Source organism: Macrotis lagotis, chromosome 3 (genome assembly GCF_037893015.1).
Source record: "Macrotis lagotis isolate mMagLag1 chromosome 3, bilby.v1.9.chrom.fasta, whole genome shotgun sequence".
Taxonomy (NCBI): Eukaryota; Metazoa; Chordata; class Mammalia; order Peramelemorphia; family Peramelidae; genus Macrotis; species Macrotis lagotis.
The window spans coordinates 178,802,062-178,828,109 of NC_133660.1; the positions used below are offsets into that span (position 1 = coordinate 178,802,062).

Consider the following 26,048-nt stretch of genomic DNA (forward strand, 5'->3'; position numbering starts at 1 on the left):
AATGTTGATCTCATTGATTTAGAATCAGTCATTGAATATATCTAATAAAGACTAATGTATCCTCATTTGATTGTTTATCTAAGCATAGTGGGGTTTTTTTTGGCAAGGCAATGGGGTTAAATGACTTGCCCAAGGTCACATAAAAAGGTAATTATTAAGTGTCTGAGGCTGTATTTAACCTCAGATATTCCTGACTCCAGGGTCAGTGCTCTATCCACTGTACCACCTAGCTGCCCCCCCTTTATTTGTTTTGTTTTTGTTTTTTAAAACATTTTATTAAAGATATTTTACAGAAGAGCTCCGTGCACACCATTCCAGGTGTCACAGAGTCCTTGTTATGCAGTGGGCACTGACTGGGGCATGGCTGGTTGCTCTGCCTCCCTAGTCTTATGCTCTGAGATGTGGTTGGTAGTACAAATCTCATCCTTGGGCTCTACAATGCTCACATGATCATGCAGGGGCTTCTTAGGGCCAATCTTGCCACTTGGGTCCCAGAGCAACATGATTTTGTCTTTAATTCCCAACACATCCTGTCTGAGGAGAACGTGACACACAACTGTGTTGACATAGTAGTTGACAGGGTCTCCACTGTGGATCATCAGGCCATCCACAAACTTCATGGACTTGGCTTTCTGGCCTCTGAGCTTACCAGACACCACCACTTCACAGCCCTTTGCTCCACTCTCTATAATGGAGCAGAGGACACCATAGCAGGCCCTACACACAGTAAGACCTCCTAGGAGTTTGTAACACAGGGACTCGGCCTGAGCAATAGCACAGAGACCTCATTGGTGTGTCTGTTTACATTCTTAGACTTTTTACTGCAAATATTTTTGTAGCAAATTTATTATGGCTAATTGTATTAAAAAACAACCAGGAAGTAGTAAAAGAGGAGACAGCAAAAGTGTAAATAGCTTCTATTCTGACAGTAAACTAAATATTCAGGAACCTAGTTTGATGAACAAAAACCAACAAAAAATATAAATATAAATATAAAATATAAATATAAAACAGTATTGTATATATGTTAAGCTAAAATTTATCTCTAGCAATCCTAATGCACACAGTATGAGCCATGGTAATAGATGTTAAGAATTACCTTTTCATTCTATAAAAATTGCAAGGGTATCTGTAAACACAGCAATGCATTTAAAAATGATATTCTGGAATTTCTCCTGCAAAAGTGGTATGAGTTGAAACAACTTCCCAAATCCAAAATGTGTAAGTAAAAGGGTAAATGAAAATTATTTTCTGTCTCACTAGTACTTCAGCAATGTTGGGATATAATATGTGTGTTTCCTCTCTCCCGTGAAGATCAAAACCCATCCCAAAACTCATACAACTCAACTTGTACGAACCTTGTTCATGTCCTTCCATAAACCTTAGTGTCCTTTCTACCATCGCATTGGTTGGTTGGTTCTTGTCCTTTATGATTGAATAAGACCAAAATAACATCATTGTGTTAGAGAAAAGTTACAATATATCCAATTGTGACTGATCAGATCAATACAAGATCAGAATGCTCTACCACAGGTCAGGCACAAATAGTTCATGTGAATACCTGGGGTGGGGACTCTAAACTTATCTATCTCATGTTTTCATTGACCTGCTTCAATTCTGCCTTGTTCATAGAGTACAACACCTTCTCTGATGAGGTCACACTACACTGGCCAGTCTTGTGCCAGTGTCTTCCATGCTGTGCAATCAATACCAAGAGAGACCTTCAGAGTGTCCTTTTATTGTTTCTTATGACCTCCCTGTGAGCACTTTCCCTATGTGAGTTTTCTATAAAAAGTCTTTCAGGGGGGTGGCTAGGTGGTGTAGTGGATAAAGCACTGGCCTTGGAGTCAGTAGTACCTGGGTTCAAATCCGGTCTCTGACACTTAATAATTACCTAGGTGGGTGACCTTGGGCAAGCCACTTAACCCCATTTGCCTTGCAAAAACCTAAAAAAAAGTCTTTCAGGCAAGTGAATATTTGGCATTCAAAGAACATGACTAGCTCATGGAATTTGCGTTCTCACTAGTAACATTTGAATGCCTAACAGCATAGTTTGAGAAAGGACCTCAATGACTCAATGACCTGTCAGGTAATCTTCAGAATCTTCCAAGCACATTAGAAATGGAAGCATTTCAGTTTTCTGGTGTATCCCAGTTTCACAGGCATATAGCAAGGGATCAGTACAATCTCTCAGTAGACCTTCAGTTTGGTAGCCAGTCTAATATCTCTTCTCTTCTATACTTTCTTTCAAAGCCTCCCAAATACTGAGCTAGCTCTGGTAATGTGAGTGTTAATACCATTATGAATGTGTATCTCCCTGGAAAGTATACTGTTCAGGTAAGTGAACTCATCTACAAAATTCAAAACTTCTGCATTTGCTGTGACCAATGGCTCCACATTTATATGGTGTGGTGCTGGCTGATGGAGCACATGTGTTTTCTTGATATTATTTGTTAGGTCAGAATTAACACTAAGCAACAGACAATGAATCCATACTTTGTTGCATCTCATTTACAAATAGAAATCATTTGCAAAAGAAAAGCATGCACCAACACTCCCTGCATTTTGGTCTTGGCCTGTACCCTTTTCAAGTTTGTGATTTACCATCAGTGTGGTAGCTGACCTTGAAGTCATGTTCATCTTCAGTGAAGGCTTTTGATAATATAGCTGAAAGCATCATGCTAATAAAGCATGAGGGCAAGGACACAGTCCTATTTCACTCCATTGGTGACCAGAAAATCTCAAGAGCATCATCTATTTTCCAGAACCCGGGCAAGCATGCCATCATGACATACAATATTGATGAACTTCTCTGGGCAAGAAAATTTTGACACAATTTTCCATAAACCCTCATGACTTGATAGTATCAAAGATATAGGTCAGATCTGTAAATGTTATTAATATACAGACTTCTGGTCTGCTCCTGGCATTTCTCTAGAAGTTGTTGGGTAGCAACCACCAAATTGATTATTCCTTGACCCTTTCTGAAGCCACACTGGCTCTTCAGGGAGGTGATCATCTTCCAGGTGGAGGATCAATTTATTAAGATGAATTCTGGCAATAATTTCTCCAGCAATGACTAAAAGAGAAATATCCCTGTGATTGTCACAGGACAATGTATTTCCTTTACCTTTCTAGAAATGGAAAATGGAGGCATCCTTGAATTCTTGGGGGATAACCTCTTAATGCCAAATAACCTGGAAAATTTCAGTCAGCTTTTGGATGAACAATGGAACCCCCACCTTGGAGATCTCAGCTGGAATGGAATAAGCACCAGGTGGTTTGCCACATGAAAAGAACCTAATGGCATTAGGTTGGAACTAATACAGAGGGCTATCACATTTCCCTCGTTCGTGACTAAAATACTCAAGAGGAACAGTGAATATCATCCCTCAAGGGAACATAGGAAATACCAGTAAAAACCACATACACCAATATGAAGTAAGACTTCATATTTCATGAGAATTTTTTAGATGATTCTGGAAAGAAAATAAATGCTTTCATTCTGGCACTTAAGAATTATGCTATAGGATGATGGAAAAAATTCATTGCAAGGTTTACAGAAATATGGTTTTGTTACTGTGCTTATTTCCAGAATGTTTGTTAGTTTTCTTTTCTGGAAATCATAGCTAAAAGGCTTGTGAGTCAATACAAGCTTACTGAGATGTCCATTGGAAATATTTTCCCTTGTTCATTTATTGGTTTGCTTGTGCATATTTTCTGGGAGAATGTAATCTCCTTTAGGGCAGGGTCTATTTTGCACCTGTTTCATTCCTAGATACTGAGTGTTTTGTACAAAATAGGTACTTAATATATTTTTGTGGAATTAAGTCAGATGGCTGGGAGAGCAAGAGTCTAGGAAAGAGAAGTAACATTTCCCCTCTTCCTGAGTTGCCACAGCAATTCATGTGTCAAGATTATTGTCCAAAGGTCTGTCTGCATGATTGTTCCAGTAGCTTTGTGTAAGGCTGTTAATAGTTATGTTTAGAAAGGAAGACTGTGTATCTCAACATAGGACTCCTTCCTGTTGCAACTTGAAATAACTCCCAAGATGATTCTCTTTTTATTGGCATAGGCTATACTCCCTTATTCCCTTGATATCTAATATCCCTTTCAGCAGTGTTGTAAGATAGAGTCCATCACTCATAGTTCAGTTCTCTAACTTAGAAACATTCATATTTTCTGTCCATCTCATCTTCTCTCCACAATAGCTCAAGTTGATATATTTGCAAATGAATTCTGAGAAATGATCCTGGTAATTGTATAGTTCCATAAAGTATCCAGTTCAACTAAAAATCTGTTGAGAACCTTAGCTTACAGAAATGAACAATTTAAACAATACAATTTTATCATGTCTTCCAAATATCTCATTTTTTTAAAAAAGGTTATATTCATAACAAAAATAATGGACTAAGTAGTATCAGTATCCATAGTATCTGTCCTTAATTAGTTAATTACAGCTGCTATACACACACACAACTAGAGAATGGTATTCTAGTAATATGGAAACAATAGATCTTGAAAGTAGAGGCAAACAGTCCATGCTAAGTAATGTCTATTATTATAGTAATAACCTTGACACCTTGGCTCTCTCTGAAAGCATTTTCCTTTCTGCTGTCACCTGTCAAATGGCAGTGGCTGTAGTTTTAGTTTGGCTTGATTACCCAGCTTTATGGAAGGCTAGATTTATTTTTGCTTTTCTTCTTCCACGATCCTACTTATTTTATCAAGTCTCTCACACCTGCCAGTAAAGATGATCCTTTTTTATTGTGGATTTCCAGTTCTCATGTTGCAAAAGAATAATGAAAGCTTAACTTTCTAAGAGTTAGTATTGTGACTGAACCCAAATAATGTTTTTTTCCCCTTCACTTGAAATACATGGTATTACATAATGGAAGGTTGAGGAAGTTAAGCCCAAATATCATCCAGCTTCAAGGTAAAAGTCTACCTAGTAGAAAATCCCCCAAAATGTTCCATTCATTAGCTACCTGTCCTGTAACTATTTTGATTTTAAATTCAGAATAGTTTGTAGATACATAAGAATATGTTAGAAGGTAAGATCCTTGAGGACAGGGACTCTTCTGCTTCTATCTTTATATTTTCACTGCCTAGCCTAGTAACTGGCTCATAGTAGATATTTAATAAATAAATGAATGTTTATTGATGAATTGATTGAAGCATACTTCTAAAATAGAAGTAATCACTAGTCAACAGCAGGGGTTAATATAACTTAATAATGGAGTCATTTGTGAATCTATCACCCTAGAACCTTGGAATATTAGACTAGGAAATGGCTTGCAGTTTGGGGGAGGGGGTCTTATTTTGACCCATGATTGGGAATAATATCTTTACCTCCTCACTTGGCTCCACTCATTCTGCAGATGCTGGGGCTCATAGGAGTACAGAACTACGGCCTAAGATCATCTTTATTTTACAAATGATCACAAGGTCATAGATGTTGTGACTTGTCTAGGTTCACATAAGCAGTCACCTGGCGGGGGGGATATTTAAAACCTTCTGACTCCAGATTCACTTTTCCCATCATTCCGCTGTTTCTCTTAATCTAATTGAATCAAGTATATCAAGACTTGCACATGATACCTTTAAGTTGATCACTTTGGGACAATTAAAGCCTTTCCCTCCCTACATGTAAAATATGCAAAAAAAAGATAAATATTTGAATGTCATCAGACTAAAGTTTGAAGCCCAGCTCTTTTGTTTGCTACCTGTGTGAACTTGAACAAGTCAACTTCTCTCTGTTTCACTTTCTTCAATTGTAGGATAAGATAGTTTGATTTAATGCTTTACTGAACAATTATGACCCTCAAGGAAAAAAGGTAAGCCACCATAGAAATACGTTATTATAGTTCTTGAAGCCATATTTAATAGTAGGAAGAAAGGGAATAGACATAGTCAGAATATGAGGCCCCATGTTGAAGTATCTGTAGGACACTGGGGGCCAGTTATGAAAGGAGTTCCTTGGGGGGGGGGCAAGGAGGATGTGAGCTAGGGAGGAGTTTAGTGGAGGATAGTGGAGGATAATATTAGTTAAATTAGTTAAAATAGTTAAAACTAGTTAAAAAGTTATTCTTGCTAACTCAGTGCTAATCTCAGCTGCTTCTATGTACAAGTAAAATACCCTGTGCTGTCTGAACCTGCTAAACTTTTGGCACCCGTAGGCTTAGCTCTTCTCACCCCACCTTGCTGTGGTTCTGGTTTCATTTAATGAATTAATATACTTTCAGGTAAAAATAATTCTTAGAAACAAAGACTGGTACTTCATGTCCACAAAGGTTTCACTGGGAAACTTTAGTTTGACAGGGATGGGGAACATTTTTTTTTTTCTGCCAAGGATCATTTGGATATTTATTACATCATTTGCAGGCCATGCAAAATTATCAGCTTAAAAATTTTGTCTGCTATATTTGGACAAACATTAAGTTTTAAGCCCAACCTGCAGTTGCCTTGGCAGTGGCAGACCAAATGATTTTGCATGGGCTGGAGTTTCCCACCCCTAGATTAAAGGCTAGAGGATATACCAAATATGAGTGTTTACAGTGTGTCCTCACAGCCTGATGCATTTTCAGAGATATTGTGATCAATATAGAGAAAATATTTCCTTTTAGAAGATCCTTTAATTCCATTCTATTAATACATTTAATGTATTTTGTAGTTTATAATGAAGATAAAATTAAACAGGGATTTTATTTTACATAAAAAGAACTCCCAAGTGTCAAAAGGCTACCTTTGAAAATATTTTCATGTTTTCTAGTATAAAGAATTACATGGAATTGAAGATAAAAGGAAATATCACATTAAAATATTCATAAATCATTTTTCTGACAGAATAATAATATTCTTTAAATTGTCTAAAGAAAATCCCCTTGGATGTCATTTTTATTTGTGGATGTTTAAATTATACTATTAACTTAAGTATAAGTAAAGTATTTAAATATTATAGCTACCTTTCTTATTTGTCTAATAAAATAGAATCATAGATTAGAGACCTGGAAGGTACCTTAAATACCATCTAGTTTTTTTCTTTCACTCCATTTTATTTTGGGGGAGACTGTGGCCTAGAGTTGAGACTTGTCTTGATCCAACTGCTCTGACAGTTTATATTCTTCCCATCCCCTATCAAATGTAATAACCTACCCCTAAAATTTGGATATGATATCAGAAAATGTGAAGGTCCCTCTGTTGCTTCACATACTGTCAAAGAGACAAAAGAGAAGAGACTGTCATTCTTCCAAAGACAAGCTTTAAAATAGCTTCCAAATTAAGAGGAAAGAAAATTCTTCAGAAAGATAAACAGGAACGGGGAAATCATAAATTCTTTAGCCAAGGAGAAAGGAACTTATTAACTGACACAGAAGGTAAGAGGAGTAACAGAAGGAAAAATAGGACAAAAATCAATGGGGATTAAAATTCAGTAATCTTTTCTTCCCATTGTCCTGTTTGCTCATCTAGAAAATGAGTTACCTAGAAACACAGATTCACCCAGGCAGACATAATAGTGCAGGGCCTTGAGTGTTTGGTCTCCTCTGGAACAGAGTAGTTAAACATGGCACATCATAGTTGTTTGAATGAGGGAAAATAAGCATCACACAACTTTCTTTTAACATTTCTACATAGGTGAACTATGTCTTATTTTGGTAATTGGTAGACAATAGAAACCAATAGAGAGAGAGGCAGAAATTAAATTATTATAAGATGAAAAGAATTTGAGAACATGGAAAGGGAAATATTTTCTTTTTACTTTTTTTATTTTGAATTTAAAAAAAAATTCCCCCTAATCTGGCTTCCCTCCCCCCATCCCCCACAGAACACAGTCTGTTGGTCCCCACATTGTTTCCATGGTATACATTTATCCCAGTTGAATGTGATGAGAGAGAAAGCATATCCTTAAAGAAGAAAAAAGAAAGTATTGTGCTTGATTGTTGATCATTATCCCCATGTTGCTGCTAGGGTGCACAAAGTTCCTTTGGTTCTCCTCATCTCACTCAGCATCAAGTCCATGCAAATTTTGCTGGATTTCCCTGAACCCTCATCCTTCCTGGCCTCCAATAAAACTACAGTGTTCCATCACATACATATACCACATTCCATTGAACCATTCCCCAATTAAAGGACATCTACTTAACTTCCAATTCGTTGCCACCATGAACAGAGCTTCTATAAATATTTTTGTACAAGTGATTTTTTTATACATTACTAGAATATTCTTGTTTAAGAGTAAACATAATACTCCCCCCCCAAAAAAATATCGAACCTCATGAGAACTGAAGTAAAAGAAAGAAAAAAAAATGTGTTTCAGTCTGTGTTTTGATACCATTAGCTCTGTCATGGGTGGATCACATTCTTTATAAGTCCATCAAAGAAATTACTTCCATATTTTTCCACTGTTGCTGTTGCTGATTGTAATTCCCTCCATCCATTCCTCCCCACTACCATATATTATATTTTCTCTCCTCTTTCATTCTGTCCCTCTTCTAAAATGTGCTGCAGGGTAGCTGAGGGGTACAGTGGACTGATCACCAGCTCTGGGGCCAAGAGGCCCTGAGCCCACATACCACCCCTAAGACTCACCAACCACCCAGCCCCATGGTCCCGGACAGGCCACCCAATCCCAGCCCCTTGCAAGAAGTAAAAAAGAAAATGTGTTATATCTTGCTATTCTCTCCTATGATCTACCCTCTCCTCTATCACCTACATCTCCCCCCTTTCCCCCTTCTCTCCTTTTTACTCTAGATGTCTATACCCTATTAAGTGTGTATGCTTTTTTCCTCTTTTTGAACCATTTCTGATGAGAATGAAGGTTCCCCTCATTCCCCTTTGACTTCCTTGCAAAATACACACACATATGTATGTATATATATATATATATATATATATATATATATATATATCTTTTATATGAAATATCTTAGCCTATTCCTCCTCTCCTTTCTTTTACTCCCAGTGCATTTCCAAAAGGGAAGTATTTTTAAGAGAATAAGTAAGTATGAATTTTTAACAAACTACCAACAAAAAGATACTAAGGACCCAATATATTGTTTTCTGGAATTAAGAAGGAAAAGGAAATTTTTTGACTACTTAAGCACTTGACCTCTATTTTTTTACTAGAATATAGTAAAATCAGGTGCATCAGAAAGAGCCTAGAGAGTATTTAGATTTACTAGAGGGCATTTTGAAGTTTTGGAAAATTGAGGACTATAGCGGTTAAGTGCATTGTTCAAGGTCAGAATAAAATTAGTAAGTAATTCAAATTCAAGTCTTTTGATTCCAAGCACAGAATTTGTCACCTCAATTAAAGATGTCAGGTGAATCGGATAACAATATTCTCTGACTCAGAGAAGGTAGCATGGATTGTTTCAGGTTTAGGTACAGCAGGAAAAGTGGACTGTTTGTGGGAGATATCTCTCAGTTGAGAATGGAGCACAAACTTGGGTAGAGGAAGAATGAACCAAGTCCCAATTTTTTTTTAAGAAAAAAGGGAAAATGTCCTATGAAATCATATATAACTGCTTTCAGTATTTAGGTAACATGGTATATCTGTATAGAATAAATTTCAAATCTGAAGTGACTTACTATTTCTTTCTCCAGTCCATATTACAAATAGGGCAGCTAGATGACACAGTGAGTAGAACACTGACTCTCAAGTTAGGAGAAAATGAGTTCAAATTTGGTCTCAGACATTTAATAGTGGTGTAACATTGGGTAAGTCACTTAACTCTGATTGAATCTAGGGTCATTTCTAGTCCTCCTGATTCACATCTGTCTACTGGACCTAGATGATTCTGGAGGAAACAATGTGCCTGATGACCTAATGCTGCTCCTCTTACTCAAATTCAATTCATGTGCTTGTCATGGTATCATCTCCCTGATGTCAGGGTCTTCTTTGAAAATGAAGGACAACAACATATTACAAATGAGAAAACTGAGGTCAAGAGGGTTGAGTGACTGTGCCCAGGGACACATAGCTATTTGTGGACAGATTTGAACTCAGGTCTCTTGACTTCAGGACCAACATTCTAGCCACTGTGCAACCTAGCTACTTAAAAGTGTACCATGCCATTCCCCAATTGACAAATGGTCAAAGGATATGCAAAGGCAATTTACAGATGAAGAGATCAAAGCAATCCATAGCCATATGAAAAAATGCTCTAAATCATTAATTATTAGAGAAATGCAAATTAAAGCTTCTCTGAGGTACCACCTCACACCTCTCAGATTGGCCAGTATGACCAGGAAGGATAATGATCATTGTTGGAAAGGATGTGGGAAATCTGGGACACTATTACACTGTTGGCGGAACTGTGAACTCATCCAACCCTTCTGGAGAGCTATTTGGAACTATACCCAAAGGGCAACAAAAATGTGCATACCCTTTGACCCAGCAATACCACTACTGGGTCTACACCCTGAAGAGATGAGGAAAAAGGGTAAAAACATTACTTGTACAAAAATATTTATAGCAGCCCTGTTTGTGGTGGCAAAGAATTGGAAATCCAGTAAATGTCCTTCAATTGGGGAATGGTTTAGCAAACTGTAGTATATGTATGTCATGGAATACTATTGTTCTATTAGAAATCAGGAGGGACGGGATTTCAGGGAAACCTGAAGGGATTTACATGAACTGATGCTGAGTGAGATGAGCAGAACCAGAAAAACACTGTACACCCTAACAGCAACATGGGGGTGATGTTCAACCTTGAAGGACTCACTCATTCCATCAGCGCAACAATTGGGAACAATTTTGGGCTGTCTGCAAAGGAGAGTGCCATCTGTATCCAGATAAGGAGCTGTGGAGTTTGAACAAAGTACAAGGACTATTCCCTTTAATTCGGAAAAAAAAAACCCCAGATGTCTTATGGTTTGATCTGGTTACCTCTGAGAATTCTGTTCTCTTTTAGGATATGATTTCTCTCTCATCACACCCAATTTGGATCGAGGTACAACACGGAAACAAAGTAAAGACTGAAGGAGTGCTATCTGTGGGGTGGGGGTGGCAGGAGGGAAGCAAGATTGGGGGAAAACTGTAAAACTCAAATAATATCTTTAATAAAAATTTAAAAAAAAGTGTACCATGGATATCTTTTTCCTCCCAGAGTAGGTTGTTAAACATTTGCTAACAGATTCCTGATCATAGCTAGAAAGATAATTTTTTTCAAGTGCTTTGAGATACCTAAATCTTTAGGCAGATACTTGTTAGGTAAATAAGGTATGTCAGTGATTGGAATTAGTTTCTCTTGAATAATATTGTTGTTTCAGGCTTAATATAAAACTAATTCTCCTCAAAGATTTGCATGAATAATTTTACTTCAATTAAAACTTCAAAGGACAATAACCCACCTTTACATTCCAATTCATTTCCTATGGATAGAGAGTGAATTCAGAGTTGAAGATGCTAATTTGGCCTTTTTAAAATTACCTATGATAAAGTATCTTTAGTTGAGAATAACAGATATCATTTCCACAGAATAGCAGAAAAACTAACTTTTCTTTACTGACTTTTAGGTATAAGAATTAGGATTAAGAATAAAACAATATGCAAAACATCTGATGAAATGATTTCTCTTTGGTATGTATTGATTTCAGAAAATGTATTTGTTCTACAGATAGTTCTGAAATAATCTTTCTTGATGACTTAAAATCCTTAGAGTTCTTAGAGAATAACAGGAAGATGAATCAAGATGTAATCCAATGTTAGAAGAATGAATAGGCACTAAATAATTTTAATAATTGTGCTAAATTTTGGAGTCAGAAAGATCATTTTTGAACTGTTTGATTATATTAGCATGGTAATATTTTCCCAATATATATTAGCAAAAAACTTCTTGAAAGTTAGAATTTCTTGGAAACTATATTTGATTCCACTGTGCTAATTTCATTAACAAGTTATAGTTTTCCCTTGCACTTTTTTTAAAGACTACTATTTTATTTTTAAATTCATAGGCCAAAAGAAGTATTTCCATGATATAGTACAATAAAAATGATGATATCAGATGAAAATGCCATTCCCTCCAAATATACAATCAATTTTTTACATAAATTTCTTTTTTTTCTTCTTCCTTTAGATACAAATAGATATCAATTTATAAAATTATGTAATTCATCTATTTATCCATTCTTTCTCTGGATGCAGATAGCAACTTTCTTCAAGTGTTTTTTAATTTTGTATGTTTAACAGTCAAAATGACTTAGTCAATCAAAGTCATTGTGGGTAAATCCTTATACAGATGATTTGAAGAAGGGCATCTTTTTCAGTTTTGATTGGACTGTATGGTCTCCTAGGTCCAGCATAACATGATAGTTCTGTGATTGTTTCATATTCCTCATTTTGGCAGCCAGCTACAATATAATAGGAAATGTAGACAAGAATAAAAAAAAACTAATTTCTAAGGGAGCTCATTAAAAGAAATAACTATTTAAGAGATTTAATTTGCGATAGATAGCAAGCTCTTTTCATGCTAAAAGAATAGTTCTCAAACAATTAATAATGGCAATAATTTTTAATGGCAATATGGTTTTCAACACTAAAGGTAGTGTCTTTTGGAGCAGAGGGGTCAAACTCTCAGTCTGAATCAAAATAAAATGTAATTAAGAAATATTTAACAAAATAAAAAGAATAAATTATAATTCCAAATAAAGTAGAATGCAATATAGTACAATAAGAAGACAATATAATACAAATAAGAACATAATTTAAAATAGATAAGCTTAATTTGTGATTTTGTGAATCAACATGTAGCTTTCAAAGATCCATTTTTTAGTTGAATTTGAAATCACCATTATAGAGGATAGAGGTTTAGCTTCCAAGTTCAAGATGTGTCTGGGTTCAAGTCTTGCTTCTGACACAAGCTAAATTTAGGTAAATCACATAGCCTGCCAGTAACCCTAATCAGCAAATATGAATCTGTTTTGGTTGAGGGAGTTAGTTCTTCAGTGGGAACTCCCCACACTTACATTATAGATGATTTTTTAAAGGAACATGTGATATATAATAAATATTTTTTAATAATTGTGCTAAATGTTATAGTCCGAAAGATCACTTTTTAACTAGAGGTTCTGTTCACATCACCTTCTTGCCTCAAAATCGATACATCTCAAACTTCTGACCTAGAACTGCTAAGTAACTAAAATTATTTATCCTCAAAAAGCTGTAATTCCTCTCCTCTCCCCTCCCCTCACTTTCCCTCCTCCCCTTCTACTGTCTTCCTCTTTCCCCTCCCCACCTCTTTCTCCTCCCCTTCTCTCCTCTCCTCCTCTCCCCTACCCTCTTCTTTTTTCCTTTTTCTTTATCTTTTTTCTTTTTTAGTTAGGTGTCCAGCCAGCATTATTTGCTTAATAAGATACAATCCTTGACATGCAAATGTGGTCTAAGTCTCTGGAAGATGTAGGGCTGCATTTGAATTTCCAAGTGTGTCAAAATTTGATAGTAATTCCTGTTTGTACTTGTAATTTGTGCATTAGTTTAAAACTTCATGCTTAAAACCACATCAGGGATATGAACTATTGAACTTCTAGAGTTAACTGAGAAATGAAGATTCATGGCATTTCTGGGTAAGGTTAGCTACTTAACAAGAATTTTTTTGAATACATATTCTGGGTGATATCCTAAAGTAGGTACACCAGAAGCTTGAGGAAGATGGGATAGGGAGAATGAGTGAAGCATCTTTCTGATTATTTTCTTTGTCTTCAAGCTCTATTGATTCCTTCTTTTAAATGACACAATCATTCCTTTCTTTATAACCATTGCCACCATAATTCAGATTCTTCTGGTAATCCAGGGTGTTATTATTACAGTATAATCTACATGAATATGCCTAACACAGTGCATTGATCATAATTGTGAGCAACTGCTTAGGGTTAGGTTTTCAAATGATATATATATATATATATATATATATATATATATATATATATATATATATATAACAAAAACAAAAACAGATAGCCCTGAGTGCATTTGGTAAGAGAATGCTTTTGATTAAGGTTTCACAAGTAACTGTCAGAACAGTGTATCATTAAGGCAGGGGGTCTTTGATTGATGAGAATCTGAATTGTAGAAGCAAGATAAGGGGAAAGCTAATAAAAAGACTGATCAATCAAATAACTGGTAGAATTCTTTAAGCTCATCTTGAAGACATCTATGCCTAAACCAGCTCAAACTGGATGAGGCCAACAACGGGTCTCTGACCTGTCATAAGCACACATGCTTAATAAGCTTATGAAGCATGACATAATAACTTACCCTCTGTGATAACTGAAGTTCATTATCATAACATGCATCTTATGATGAGGGAAAGGGGTGTTCAAGGAGTGATATGGGGTGGGCATATTGATTAGATTGTACCTCTGATGGCAAAGACCAATCCTGACTCTGATGGTAGGAGAAAGGCTTTCCAAGCCACATATATGACTGGACCTTGGTTCTGTTCAGGGTGTTCCTCACTAGAGGGGAATACCTATTTCTTTTTTTATTTTTAATTTCCATTTTTATTTATGTATTTATTTACACATCACTAAAATTTGCACATTTATTTATTTGCACATTACAAAAATATTCTTGTTGTAACAGTAAATATAATCCCCCTCCCCCTACAAAAATAAAAATCCTCACAAGAAATAAAGTGAAAGAAAAAGAAAAAAATATGCTTCAGTCTGTGTTCTGATACCAAAATTCTGACTGGAATACATCGCATTCTTTATCATAAGTACATCAGAGAAGTTACTTCCATATTTTTCCACAGTTGCTGTTATTGATTGTAATTTCCTTCATCCAGTTATCCCCACTATCATTTATTATATTTTCTCTCTCTCTCTTTCATTCTGTCCTTCTTCAAATGTGTGCTATAGGGCAGCTGAATCCATTTCTAACAGTGATGTAGGTGAGAAAGAGTGCAGGCTTCCAGGAATGAATTCTGCATAGACTCTTGATTTGGGGGTATAGGGACATGAAAGTTTATAGCATCTGAGCTGATCCACTGGGTGAATAAGGGCAGTTAGAAAAAAGTAATGAAAGAATGTAAGGAGAGTTACAAGTGTTGTAAGCTGGACTGATTAGGGATAGCAGCTAACAAGGGAATATGCATCATAGGGAGAGAGCAACAGAGAGAAATTAGGGACAGTTGCAAGGTGATTGCGAATGGGCTAGATTTCTTAGGGAAACTGTTAGAGTTCCTGAAGAAAGTAGCAAAAGCTAAGAAAGCAAGACAAGTCTTTTAAAGCATGGTGTATTGTCTGACCCCGGGGAAGTTGGACAGGAGTTAGGGTGGTGCTAGGGAAGAAGCAAGAAGTGGGCTACACATGGATTGCACTGCACATATATCTGTAGGGGTCAACTCAGTATCTTCAAGTAGTATCAGTTAGGTAGATAATAAGATGTGCATATGGGAAGGTTTCAAGTAGTTTGACAACACTAAACAATGGTACGGAAGCAGGGGTTCTGATATATATGTTGGGAAAGGGGTAAAGTAGAAGTTTAGGGTATTTGCATCTCAATACCCCTTTTTGATGGGATAGCTTTTTGGGGTGAATTTGGGAAACGAGTTTGGTATTTGCAGCTCAGTACCCATTTTTGATGGGATATCCTTTTGGGCCCCAACTTCAAGTATCTTTATCTTAATATCAAAATAAGATAGACTGAATGGGAGCGCCAATATCCTCTTCTAGTAAGATAGCTTTCATTGTATGGATTTCCCAGGATGGGAATCAGATACAGGATCTGGAAGGTCAACACAACCTTTTTCTCCATGTAATATTTCCTCTACTATAATATCATTCTTGGAGAGGCATTCCAGGATGGAAGATGGTCAAGTGTCCAAATTTGCAAAATAAGAAAAAAATGTTTTGTCTACAAACTTTAAGGCCAGCGAATATGACCTCCATTTCTATGAAAATTCTGGAACAGTTATAGAGAGATAGTGATCATTTAGATAGGAATAAACAATATTAATAAAAGTGCCTATAATTTAATCATGAATAGATCATGCCGGGATAACCACATATTTCTAATTTTATAATAAGGCAAGTTAAATGCTATTTGGATTTTTTTTTATTTTTTAGGGGTTTTTTTTTGCAAGGCAAATGGGGTTAAGTGGCTTGCCCAAGGCCACCCAGCTAGGTAATTATTACGTGTCTGAGGCCGGATTTGAACCCAGGTACTCCTGACTCCAGGGCTGGTGCTTTATCTACTATGCCTGCCACCTAGCCTCCCCTTTTTTTTTATTTAGGTTTTGCTATTTGGATTTTTAACAAAACATTACATATAAGAAAAAAGTCCAAATTCTTAAATCTGATATTCAAGACCCTCTACACTTTGACATGAGTGTATCCTTTAAGGCATTTACTGATGCTCTCCTATATAAACTCTGTTCTCCAAACTTCTTTTTTTTTCACAAATTCAAATTATTTCTTACAATTTTCTATATCTATACTATTGCTGATATTCTTTTAATTTGGAATGCTTTCCATATGTCCCCTTCTCTCCACCCAGGCTTAAGATTCAAAGCTCAGTTCATATCCCACATGCAAGCAACCTTCTCAACATATGAATAGTACTTAAAACACTCCAAATGAACCTTTCCCTAAACATCCTTGATGCTGGCGGAAATGTAGCTGGGTAAAGATTTAGGGTTCCAGTAAATATAAAAGAATTCATTTAAAAGACCACCTCTGACCCAGAAGAATTATTGTGATGCTTAGAAGACAAAGGAGACAGAAGATGAGGGAATTAAGGCATTTTGGAGTGACTGATCTTGATCCCCTGAGATAAGCCTCTGAACCATCAGACCATAAAGGGGGGGAAAGGGAGAGAAGGGCAGGTAGGTACAGCTGCCAGTTGGCAATTGGGCTGGTTGAGTACAATAACTTCCATCTATCTATAAATACTAGACTTATACATGTGATAAAATGAAGATCAGCTTTATCAAAATTAGAGCCTTCTCTTCACTTACTAAGGCACATAGGAATTTAAATTTAGATCTCTGAAACTGCTAAGATTGGGGTTTATGGGTCCCAAATTACTGTAGTTCTCTTTGATTGGTCAACAATAGATCCCAGGACAAGCCCTCTTGATCATTGTTTAGACTGATCAATCCAGAGTGAATATAAATAACAGTTGTTTCTGTTGGTCCAGAAAGCCTCCCTTCCTAGATTGACTTTGACTATTAGAAAGAGACCATTTTTGGATCCATTTCTTTATTACCTGTATTTATCACTGAGAAATCCTGAGGGTCCTCCCCTCCTAAATTGATATTTTTTGGGGGAGGAGTAAGAAAAGTGACCATTCTTTGTCTATCTCTTTCTGATCTAGCCTTAATCACTGAATAGGTATTGTCTTTGTTGTTGTTAACCTTGATTTCCTTAAATTAAAAATGAAATAACAAAGTTAGTTTAATAAATGAAGTTTAATTCTCTAGGATCTTACCAAACACATGGGTAGATGGCAATCTAGTGAACACCAACAAAAACAAAATTTTGAGGACAGTTTTTACCAAATGAACACAGAATAATAAAACTTTCAGTGGCCAACCAATCTCTTTACCAAAGGATTATTGTCTCTTCTTTACCAAAGTGTCAAAAAAGGTAAGAATCATCTCTTGTCTAGATACCAAGAGCAGTTTTTCTTGTCTTCTTGGGATGGCCTTCCATCTGATTGTTAGGGGGGGGGGTTTAGGTTTTTTTTTTTTTTGCAAGTCAGTGGGGCTAAGTGGCTTGCCCAAGGCCACACAGCTAGGTAATTATTAAGTGTCTGAGGTCGAATTTGAACTCAGGTACTCCTGACTCCAGGGCTGGTGCTCTATCCACTGTGTCAACTAGCCACCCCTTCTATATGATTGTTACACAAAACTTGGAAGCCAGTCTGAAGATGCAAATGAGAGAAGGGTTGCATTTTCACAGACCAAGCTTTTCCCTCAATCTATCTTAAAGAACAGATCCTGGGAGGGGGGGCCCTCAGGGAGGGGCAGAGGTAAACATCCTGAAACATACAGTCCTCAATTAGAGGCTTATAGAACAACTTTTAATCATAATTATAGAAATCAAGAAATGTTAATAAACTCTTAGATAGATTAGACACTGTCTGCTAAAGATCTTAATTCAAAAAGGCAAAGTTCTCTACTGGGGCTAGGGCTATCTCCAGGCATTCTGATCCATATTTGGTTACTGATTTCAGATAATATTGGAGGAGAAAAATGAGGCAGGTGACTTTGCACAGTCACTCCTAACTAAAATACAATTCATTTGCATGTCATAGCATCACCTCCTGAAGAGTGAATAACAAGAATAACAAACAAAACTTCCAGTTGAAGAAAAGGTTTTGCCATTAGACCTCTCTCATGTGGCTAAATGCCTGGTATTGATTCTATTTCAGCTGAGATTTATAAGACAGGGGTTCCACTGTTCATACAGGAGCTGATTGAAATTTTCTAGTTATATGACAAGAGGAGGTTATTTCCTCAGGGATTCAAGGATTGTCCATCTCTAGAAAGGAAACGGAAATAGATTGTCCTGTGACAATCACAGGTGGGTCTCTGTTACTCACTGCTGTCAAGATCCTTGCCAGAATCCTCTTTAATAGGCTGATGTTTCACCTGGAAGATGATCATCTACTTGAGATTCAGTGTGACTTCAGAAAAAGCCAAGGAATGGTTGTTATGGAATCTGTTGCTTGACAACACAATGAGAAATGCCAGTAGAACAGAGATTTGTTTATGTTTATCAATCTGACCAAAGTCTTTAATACTTCCAGTCATGAGAGCTTTTAAAAAATTATGTGAAAATTTGGTTATTTGGAGTTCATCAGTATTATAAGTTGATTTCATGATGGCATACCCTTCATGGGTTTTGGATAATGGACAATGCTTTAACCTTTTTATTCACAAATGGAGTGAAGCCAGACTGTGTATTTGCTTCCATGCTTTTTAGCATGTTTTCAGTAATAATGTCTGACAGTGTCAACAAAAATGAAAAAGATATTAAGGTCAGCTACCACATTGACAGTGTCAGAGTTGAATAAATTTTCAAAACCTATATTCCTGGTTAAAAAAAAATCTGAGGGGGCAGCTAGGTGGCGCAGTGGATAGAGCACCGGCCCTGGAGTCAGGAGTATCTGAGTTCAAGTCAGGCCTCAGACACTTAATAATTACCTAGCTGTGTGGCCTTGGGCAAGCCACTTAACCCCATTGCCTTGCAAAAACTAAAAAAAAAAAAAATCTGATTTCTTACTATTATAAGAAATGGAATGTTATCTCTTCATATGTTAGTTGTAAACTCAGGTAGACCAATTTGTCCTGCCCTTCTTATACTTTAATCCAGGAAAAGAGATAACTATGCGTTTAAACAAGATAGTATTACATTAGGAAGAGCAATTGTGAAAACCAATAAACTGGCCTCTAAAGCAGTTTAATGTTTTCCTCATCTTGTTTATGCATAAATATCCAGTTTTCCCTCTGCATAGGTATGATCATTACCATAATGGCTTCCATCTATTGGTTTTTTAGTAAATAAAGAGAATGAACTTCATGTATATCTTATTTTTCCTACCATTTTATTTAACTCTAAATTATTAAGTTTTATAACAGTAAATTATCTTGAAAATGCTAGAAGCCAAAACCAAAACTGGGGAGGAGGGGACTTGGTTAATGACTTTGTGTTTGCACACACATTCAATGAAGCTCCTGAGGCTGAGCCACAGCAACATATGGATCAGTTCTCTGCTGCTTGTTAATTCTGCCCTAACAATCAACAACATCCAACACTAGACCATTCATATATGGAAGTATTGGTTATATCAAATGAAGAAGTTTTGAATGCTACAGATAAGTTCATGTACTTTCCAGGGGTGTACGCATAGGTGATGAGATTGATGCAAACTTTGGCAGAGCTAGTTCAGTGTTTGGGAGACTTTGAAGGAAAATATGGGAGACTCCCTACCACATCAAAGCTTTACAGAACTAGTTTGCTCTTCTTTGTATGTCTGTGAAACCTGAATATATATATATATATATATATATATATATATATATATATATATATATATATATATATATACTAGCACCATGCCAGGAAACTGAAGTGCTTCCATTTGAATTGTTATAGGAATATTCTGAAGATCCTCTGGCAAGATAAGTTAATGGATATTAAGATCTGATCTGAAGCTGAACTGCCTAGCAAATTCTATGCAAAGAGCACAATTCTAACAGTCGGACTTTTTTGTTCAAAGGTCAAATATATGTTTGACTATTTTACAGAGAACTCACACAAGGCAAATGTTCTCATGGAGATCAGAAGAAGCAATACAAGGACTCTCTCAAGGCTCTGAAGAGAGTTTTGGAATCAGTTGTGAAACATGAGAGTCCCATTGGCATGGGACTGCCCAGGATGGTGTGGCCACATCAAAGAAATATGAGATGTGGTGCCTCTCTTCTCCAAATGTTCATATGTACTATTTGTGTCCAATCTGTGATAGAATCTTCAGAACTTGTATTGGTCTGATAAGTCACAGTCAGAAACAGTGACTTAACTCCAACATATAGATGCCACTTTGCATCTTTTTGAGAATGTGGGATAATAATTATAATCCTTATGTGGAGGAGGTCAGCTGATTCTGTATCAAGATCAACTGATAACTGAGAGATAACCTACATACTCCACAGGAATCCACAAATGTAAAAGACAGAATTAAATCTTCACCATATTGGGTGGCCTCTTATGGTGTATTTACTGGAAAGCAAGGACAAAAATTGCTTATGCAAAGACAAAGATGGGCAGTAATTCTTGCAGCTGAAGAATACATCTACTCTGATAACCTAATAATTTAAAGTATTAAAATTATTCATGATAAAAGGTAAGAAGTAGTAATATCAGTCTGATGGTAGAGTACTAGATGAGATGTACAGGAAAGAGATCTGAGTCAGAGAGACTAGTTAGAAGACTGTCACATTAGTTTTGCTATTAGGTTTTTTTTATCACTAGTTAACATTTCACTAGAGTAGAGGTAATGGCAAAGGAAAGGAAGAGGTAAATGGAAAAAAATATGTATATTATGAAGAAGGAATCAATGAGTGCCACAAGTTGTTATTGATAGAAGAGGGAGAAAGATTTAAGATGCTTTCAAGATTGGGTGAAAAAAAATAATTAGACAGTTGGTGGAAATTAAGCTTTATATTTGAAGACGCTAGTATAGGGACTAGTTCTAGACCAGTTAGGAAGCTTAAGAATGAGGACAGTTTTGGAATTACAGATTCCAAACAATTTGGATAGGAGTGCCTGTGTATTCAACACTGAAGTTACAAGAGTTGATGAAATATCCAAGAGAAAGGATAAAAAGAGATGAAAGACAAAAACTTCAGTCCTAGGGGGCCACAAAAAGAACCATAATACTCTGAAAGTTAAAAGAAGAATTCTCATTTTGAAATATTATTATTGAAGGAAAAGAGAGAATAATAAAGGTGTTCAATGAATATGAAGAAAGAGAAATTTGTAATTTGGAGATGAAGTCATCAGTGATCTTGACTACCAAATTGCAAAAATTTAATACTTAAAATAATAAATTCCTTCACCTGATTTTTGAAGCAGCTTTGTGGAGCAAATGACAGAGCAAACCTGAGTTTACTTTCATTACTCTGCATTCCACTGAAGCTATAAGTAAATGGATCAAAGTAAGGCAGGTAGATTACATTTTTTATGAGTAAACTGGTAAAAGTAGTGAGTGTAATAGGAGAGTAGCTAAAGGAGAAGCGGAGTTAAAAGACAATTTTTAACTATAGAGAAATCTCAATATGTTTGTAGGCAGAAATAAAAGTCAGTGGGAAGATAAAAATATAGTAGGGACTATATTTAGGAAAATTAATTAACAGAAGAATGAAGCAGAGTAGTTTATTCATTAGTGGTTAAAGATCATTGCAGAGTATAAATGGTGCATAATCAATTATGCTCTATGTATCAGACACAATAGTATTATTTATAGAAGATGACTTTGACTGGTTGACCAAGAGCTAAGACACTGAAACAAGTATGAAAACACCTAAGTCTCTTCTGGTGTTTTGTTACCTAGCAACTGTTACCTAGTTTGGTTTGTCTAAGCAACCCAATTTCAAGAATGCTTTTAATAAATGAAATGAGTTTCCATATGGTTTTCTTAACAAAGGCCCCCTTTTCTGAAGTAGGTTAGTTAGGCATTTCTTCCTGAGATGTTTCGGTGGAAAGTGTGGTCAAGTAAGGACATGGAAATAATAGATACCTTTGTAGGTCATGCAATAATAAGAAAACAAAAAAAAAAGGTAAATCAAAGAAGATTGGCCAGTCAAACGAAAGTTCTCTTTCTTTTTTATTTGTATCTCCAGGATCAATCATAATGCCTATGATACACAATTAATATGTGTCGAGTATAATAATAAATAAGTTACTAGGATCTTATTTATAGTTCTTTTATGAAGGATCATTGTCAGAGATTTTGGGGTATATTGTCTGCTATTTTGGCAAGGTAAACAGTGTGGTTCTAAAATCAGGAAACCTGGACTCAATAAAGAGAAGCAATGTTTTAAAGAAGAAAAGCACAAGATCTAGATCTTGGGGTTGTTATTTCTCAAACTTATTCTGTATGTATAAATTTTTTTGTTTGTTTTAGGTTTTTTGTAAGGCAAACAGTGTTAAGTGGCTTGCCCAAGGGCACATAGCTAGGTAATTATTAAGTGTCTGAGACCGGATTTGAACCCAGGTACTCCTGACTCCAGGGCCGGTGCTTTATCCACTACACCACCTAGCCGCCCCCTGTATGTATAAATTTAATCTGACAGAGGAAATAAATTTCACCCTTCTGGTAAAGATTTGAAATAAGATTGAGTACTGAGATTTCAGAGAATCTCAGAGTTAGAAAGTCATGTGAGATCTTGTCTAACAAATCTGAATAGAATTCCATTATGTAACACCACCAAGAAATAGTCATCCAACCTTAACTTGGAGTTTTTTTGTGATTAGGAATTTACTACATCCCATCTAGGTGACACAGTGGATAAAGTGCCAGACATGGAGTCAGGAAGAGTCGTTTTCAGGAATTCAAATCTGACCTCAGACACATACTAGTTATATGACAAATTCACTCAACCATGTTTGCCTCAGATTCTTCTAGTGTAAAATGAATTGGAGTAGAAAACAGCAGATCACTACAATATCTTAGCAAAGAAAACCCCAAATGAGGTCATGAAGAAAAGGATAAGACTGAAATGACTAAACAACAATTAACTTCCTATTCCACTTGTAGACAGTTATAAGTATAAGTACTTTTCTTCCCATAAAGCTTAGACCTGCTTCTGAAACTTCTACTCATAACTACTAGTTATTCTCATACCTTCCTTTATTGCACATAAAGTTAATTTTAAAAAGTTATTTTATATACACATAATATATGTGTATATATGTATATTTATACACATATAAATACATTCACATATCCATGTTTGCTTTTGTTTACATGTGCACATTTATGTCTATATGTATATAAACATTTGTTTTTCTTTGCTGTTCTCTTGTTTTATTATTAAAAGCTATCAACACTTCAAAGTTGCTAGTTTTTGACCCAACTGGAAATTGTGACTTGGTGAAGACATAATTAATAAAATTTCCCTTGGAGTATTAAATATATATTTCTTTCTAAGGATTTCTGAAGTAATGAAAAGGTGGAGTCTGGATAAGACACAACAAGGTCATGATAAAAGATCTGAAATCGTATCATTAAAAAATTATAAACAGGAGCTTATAAATTTTTATTACTTGCTGTTTTTAATTAACCTTTAAGAACCATTCATGTTACAATTCATATGACTTGACTGCTAAAGAAAGCACAGTTGAATATCACTGAGATCTCTAATGATTTCCAGGGGTTACTTCTCTTTTGAAGTGAACTATGACATTTTAATACTCAAAGTTATAATGCTTATTAAGTTATCAACAGTATTTGAGTTTTGAGATAGGACACAGCAAGAATAAATAGAATACCTTTCTTTTTATTCTTGTCTTTGTTTATTATTGCTAGTGAGTTTGGTTTTAATACTCTTGATTTATGACTTCCATATAGTATTAATTCTGTTCATAACTGGTTTCCATGACAATCAGTATACCTTTTGGAAATGTTTTACAGTCTTGTCTAAAAGTAAACAATATATAACAACAACAGCAATAGCAGTAATAACAAATACAGAAATCATCCACAATGAATGCAAACCATGATTAAAAATGTCAAAATTCACTTCATTAGGATCTTAGTACCTACAATGTAACAGCTACTATATTGAATACTATGTGGTATTGTATGTTTAAAGTCAGGAAGATCTGAGTCCAAATTCTCACTCAGAACATTAATTGTATGACCCTGGGGAATGTCACTTCAATTCTCTGAGTCACAGTTTTCATGTTTGGAAAGTGGAGATTACAATACTTGCATCTACTTCATGGGAATATTGTAAGGATCAGAGTTTTATAGATAAATATCAAATATTGGGAATGTTGTGAGGACTAGATGAGATTTACAGATAAATGTCAACTATTATACATAGTATACCTCACATAAACAATATTTCAAAATATAAAGAAAATGACTTAGACTATACATTTCTTTCTTTCTGTAAATATGTTGTATGCATATTCTTGACTCTTTAAGGTGGTAAATTTTCTTGGGTATTTTATTTACTTGGGAAACTTTTGGTTAAGTCTGAAGTCATCTAGAAGCAAAATTGCTCTGAGAATTCACTTTATTTAAGGAATTACACTTCTTAAATAAGGCCCTATCCAGTTTCTCCACTATTTTCCTTTGGTAATGGGTTAAACTGACTGATTCTTGTTAACTATGTTTTCTTTTGAGCATAAGGAAGAAATTCAGTTTTTATTATTGCAACAAAGAAACTAGATTGGTCCCCAATACATCCTGATGCTACTTCCCATGGAAATGTACAGAAATGTTGAAATCAGGGTATAATTTCCAGTAGCTCTGGGGAAAGGGAATCATCACACTTATGTCATTGCTGATATTTTCCACACTAGATAACCTTGCAAAGGACTTTTGGTTTTCTTCTAATATAATTTATAAAAATGGTTTCCAATCAACCTTTTGCTTGTTTCCTTTTTCTTAAAATAGTAGGTCACACTCTGTGTCATACATATAAGGTGTCTTAAAAACATTAAATGTCCTAAGAAACTATTATTTTAATGGAACTGTCCAGAAGATCTAGAACCCCATAGGATCGGATTTTGAAAAACTGTTTCATGTTTTAGTATATCTCCCCTCATGGCCACTCACTCTTCCAATACTAAGAATTCCTTTTGTGTCAGGGGACCTCATCCCTACCTTTTATTGCCAGAATTGATTCTTTCTTGCTTATGCCCTACATATAGTTGACAAGATCCCCTACTGCTACTCCAAGTCACATCTTAATATTCAAATATGATTAATAATATAATGCTTAATGCTCATTGGGTCTTTATTTAATACTACAAATTGATTGGCACAGGACTAGAGATTTTTACTGACTTGAGTTGCTTGAACTATATTAAAAACCTATGCATACTGTTGATTCTCAGATTGCATCAGCTCAGATACTTGATACTAGTCGTATCTCTGTAACCTCTTGGTCAATGGGACCTGAGTTAAATGAATATTTGTCCTTTGGAAGGATAGTGAATGTACACCAGTTGTTACTGATGTTTCTCTATCTTTTGTCCTTTACTTGTAAGTAGCCTGATTTCTCCTTCCTTGTGGTGATGAGTAGGGCAATTCCCAGCAAAATACTCATAATGGTTTATATCCTGACATTTGATAATTATTCATCTGAATGAAACATTTTTTCCTATAAAATATTACCATGTAATCTTTTAATTCTAAGCATTAAATCAGAGAACTTTAATCAGAAATAACTATGAGTAGAACAATGCATCTTTTCATGTGAAAGAATTACTATAACATCAACAATGATAATTTAAAAAGCATACAGATTTAATAGCATTTAGATGTCATAGAGGAGATGCATCAAGGAGGGCTGCAAAGGTTT

General features: G+C 35.6%; 1 protein-coding gene across 1 annotated transcript; it reads right to left on the reverse strand.

Annotated features, from left to right (window-relative positions):
- Window positions 1-335: 335 nt before the first annotated feature.
- Window positions 336-1,401, reverse strand: LOC141519257 (small ribosomal subunit protein uS3-like). Its single transcript, XM_074231586.1, has 2 exons — window positions 1,359-1,401; window positions 336-784 (listed from the first exon to the last, which is right to left on the reverse strand). The coding sequence occupies exons 1-2, from the start codon at window positions 1,399-1,401 to the stop codon at window positions 336-338; spliced, it is 492 nt and encodes a 163-aa protein (XP_074087687.1).
- Window positions 1,402-26,048: the final 24,647 nt, after the last annotated feature.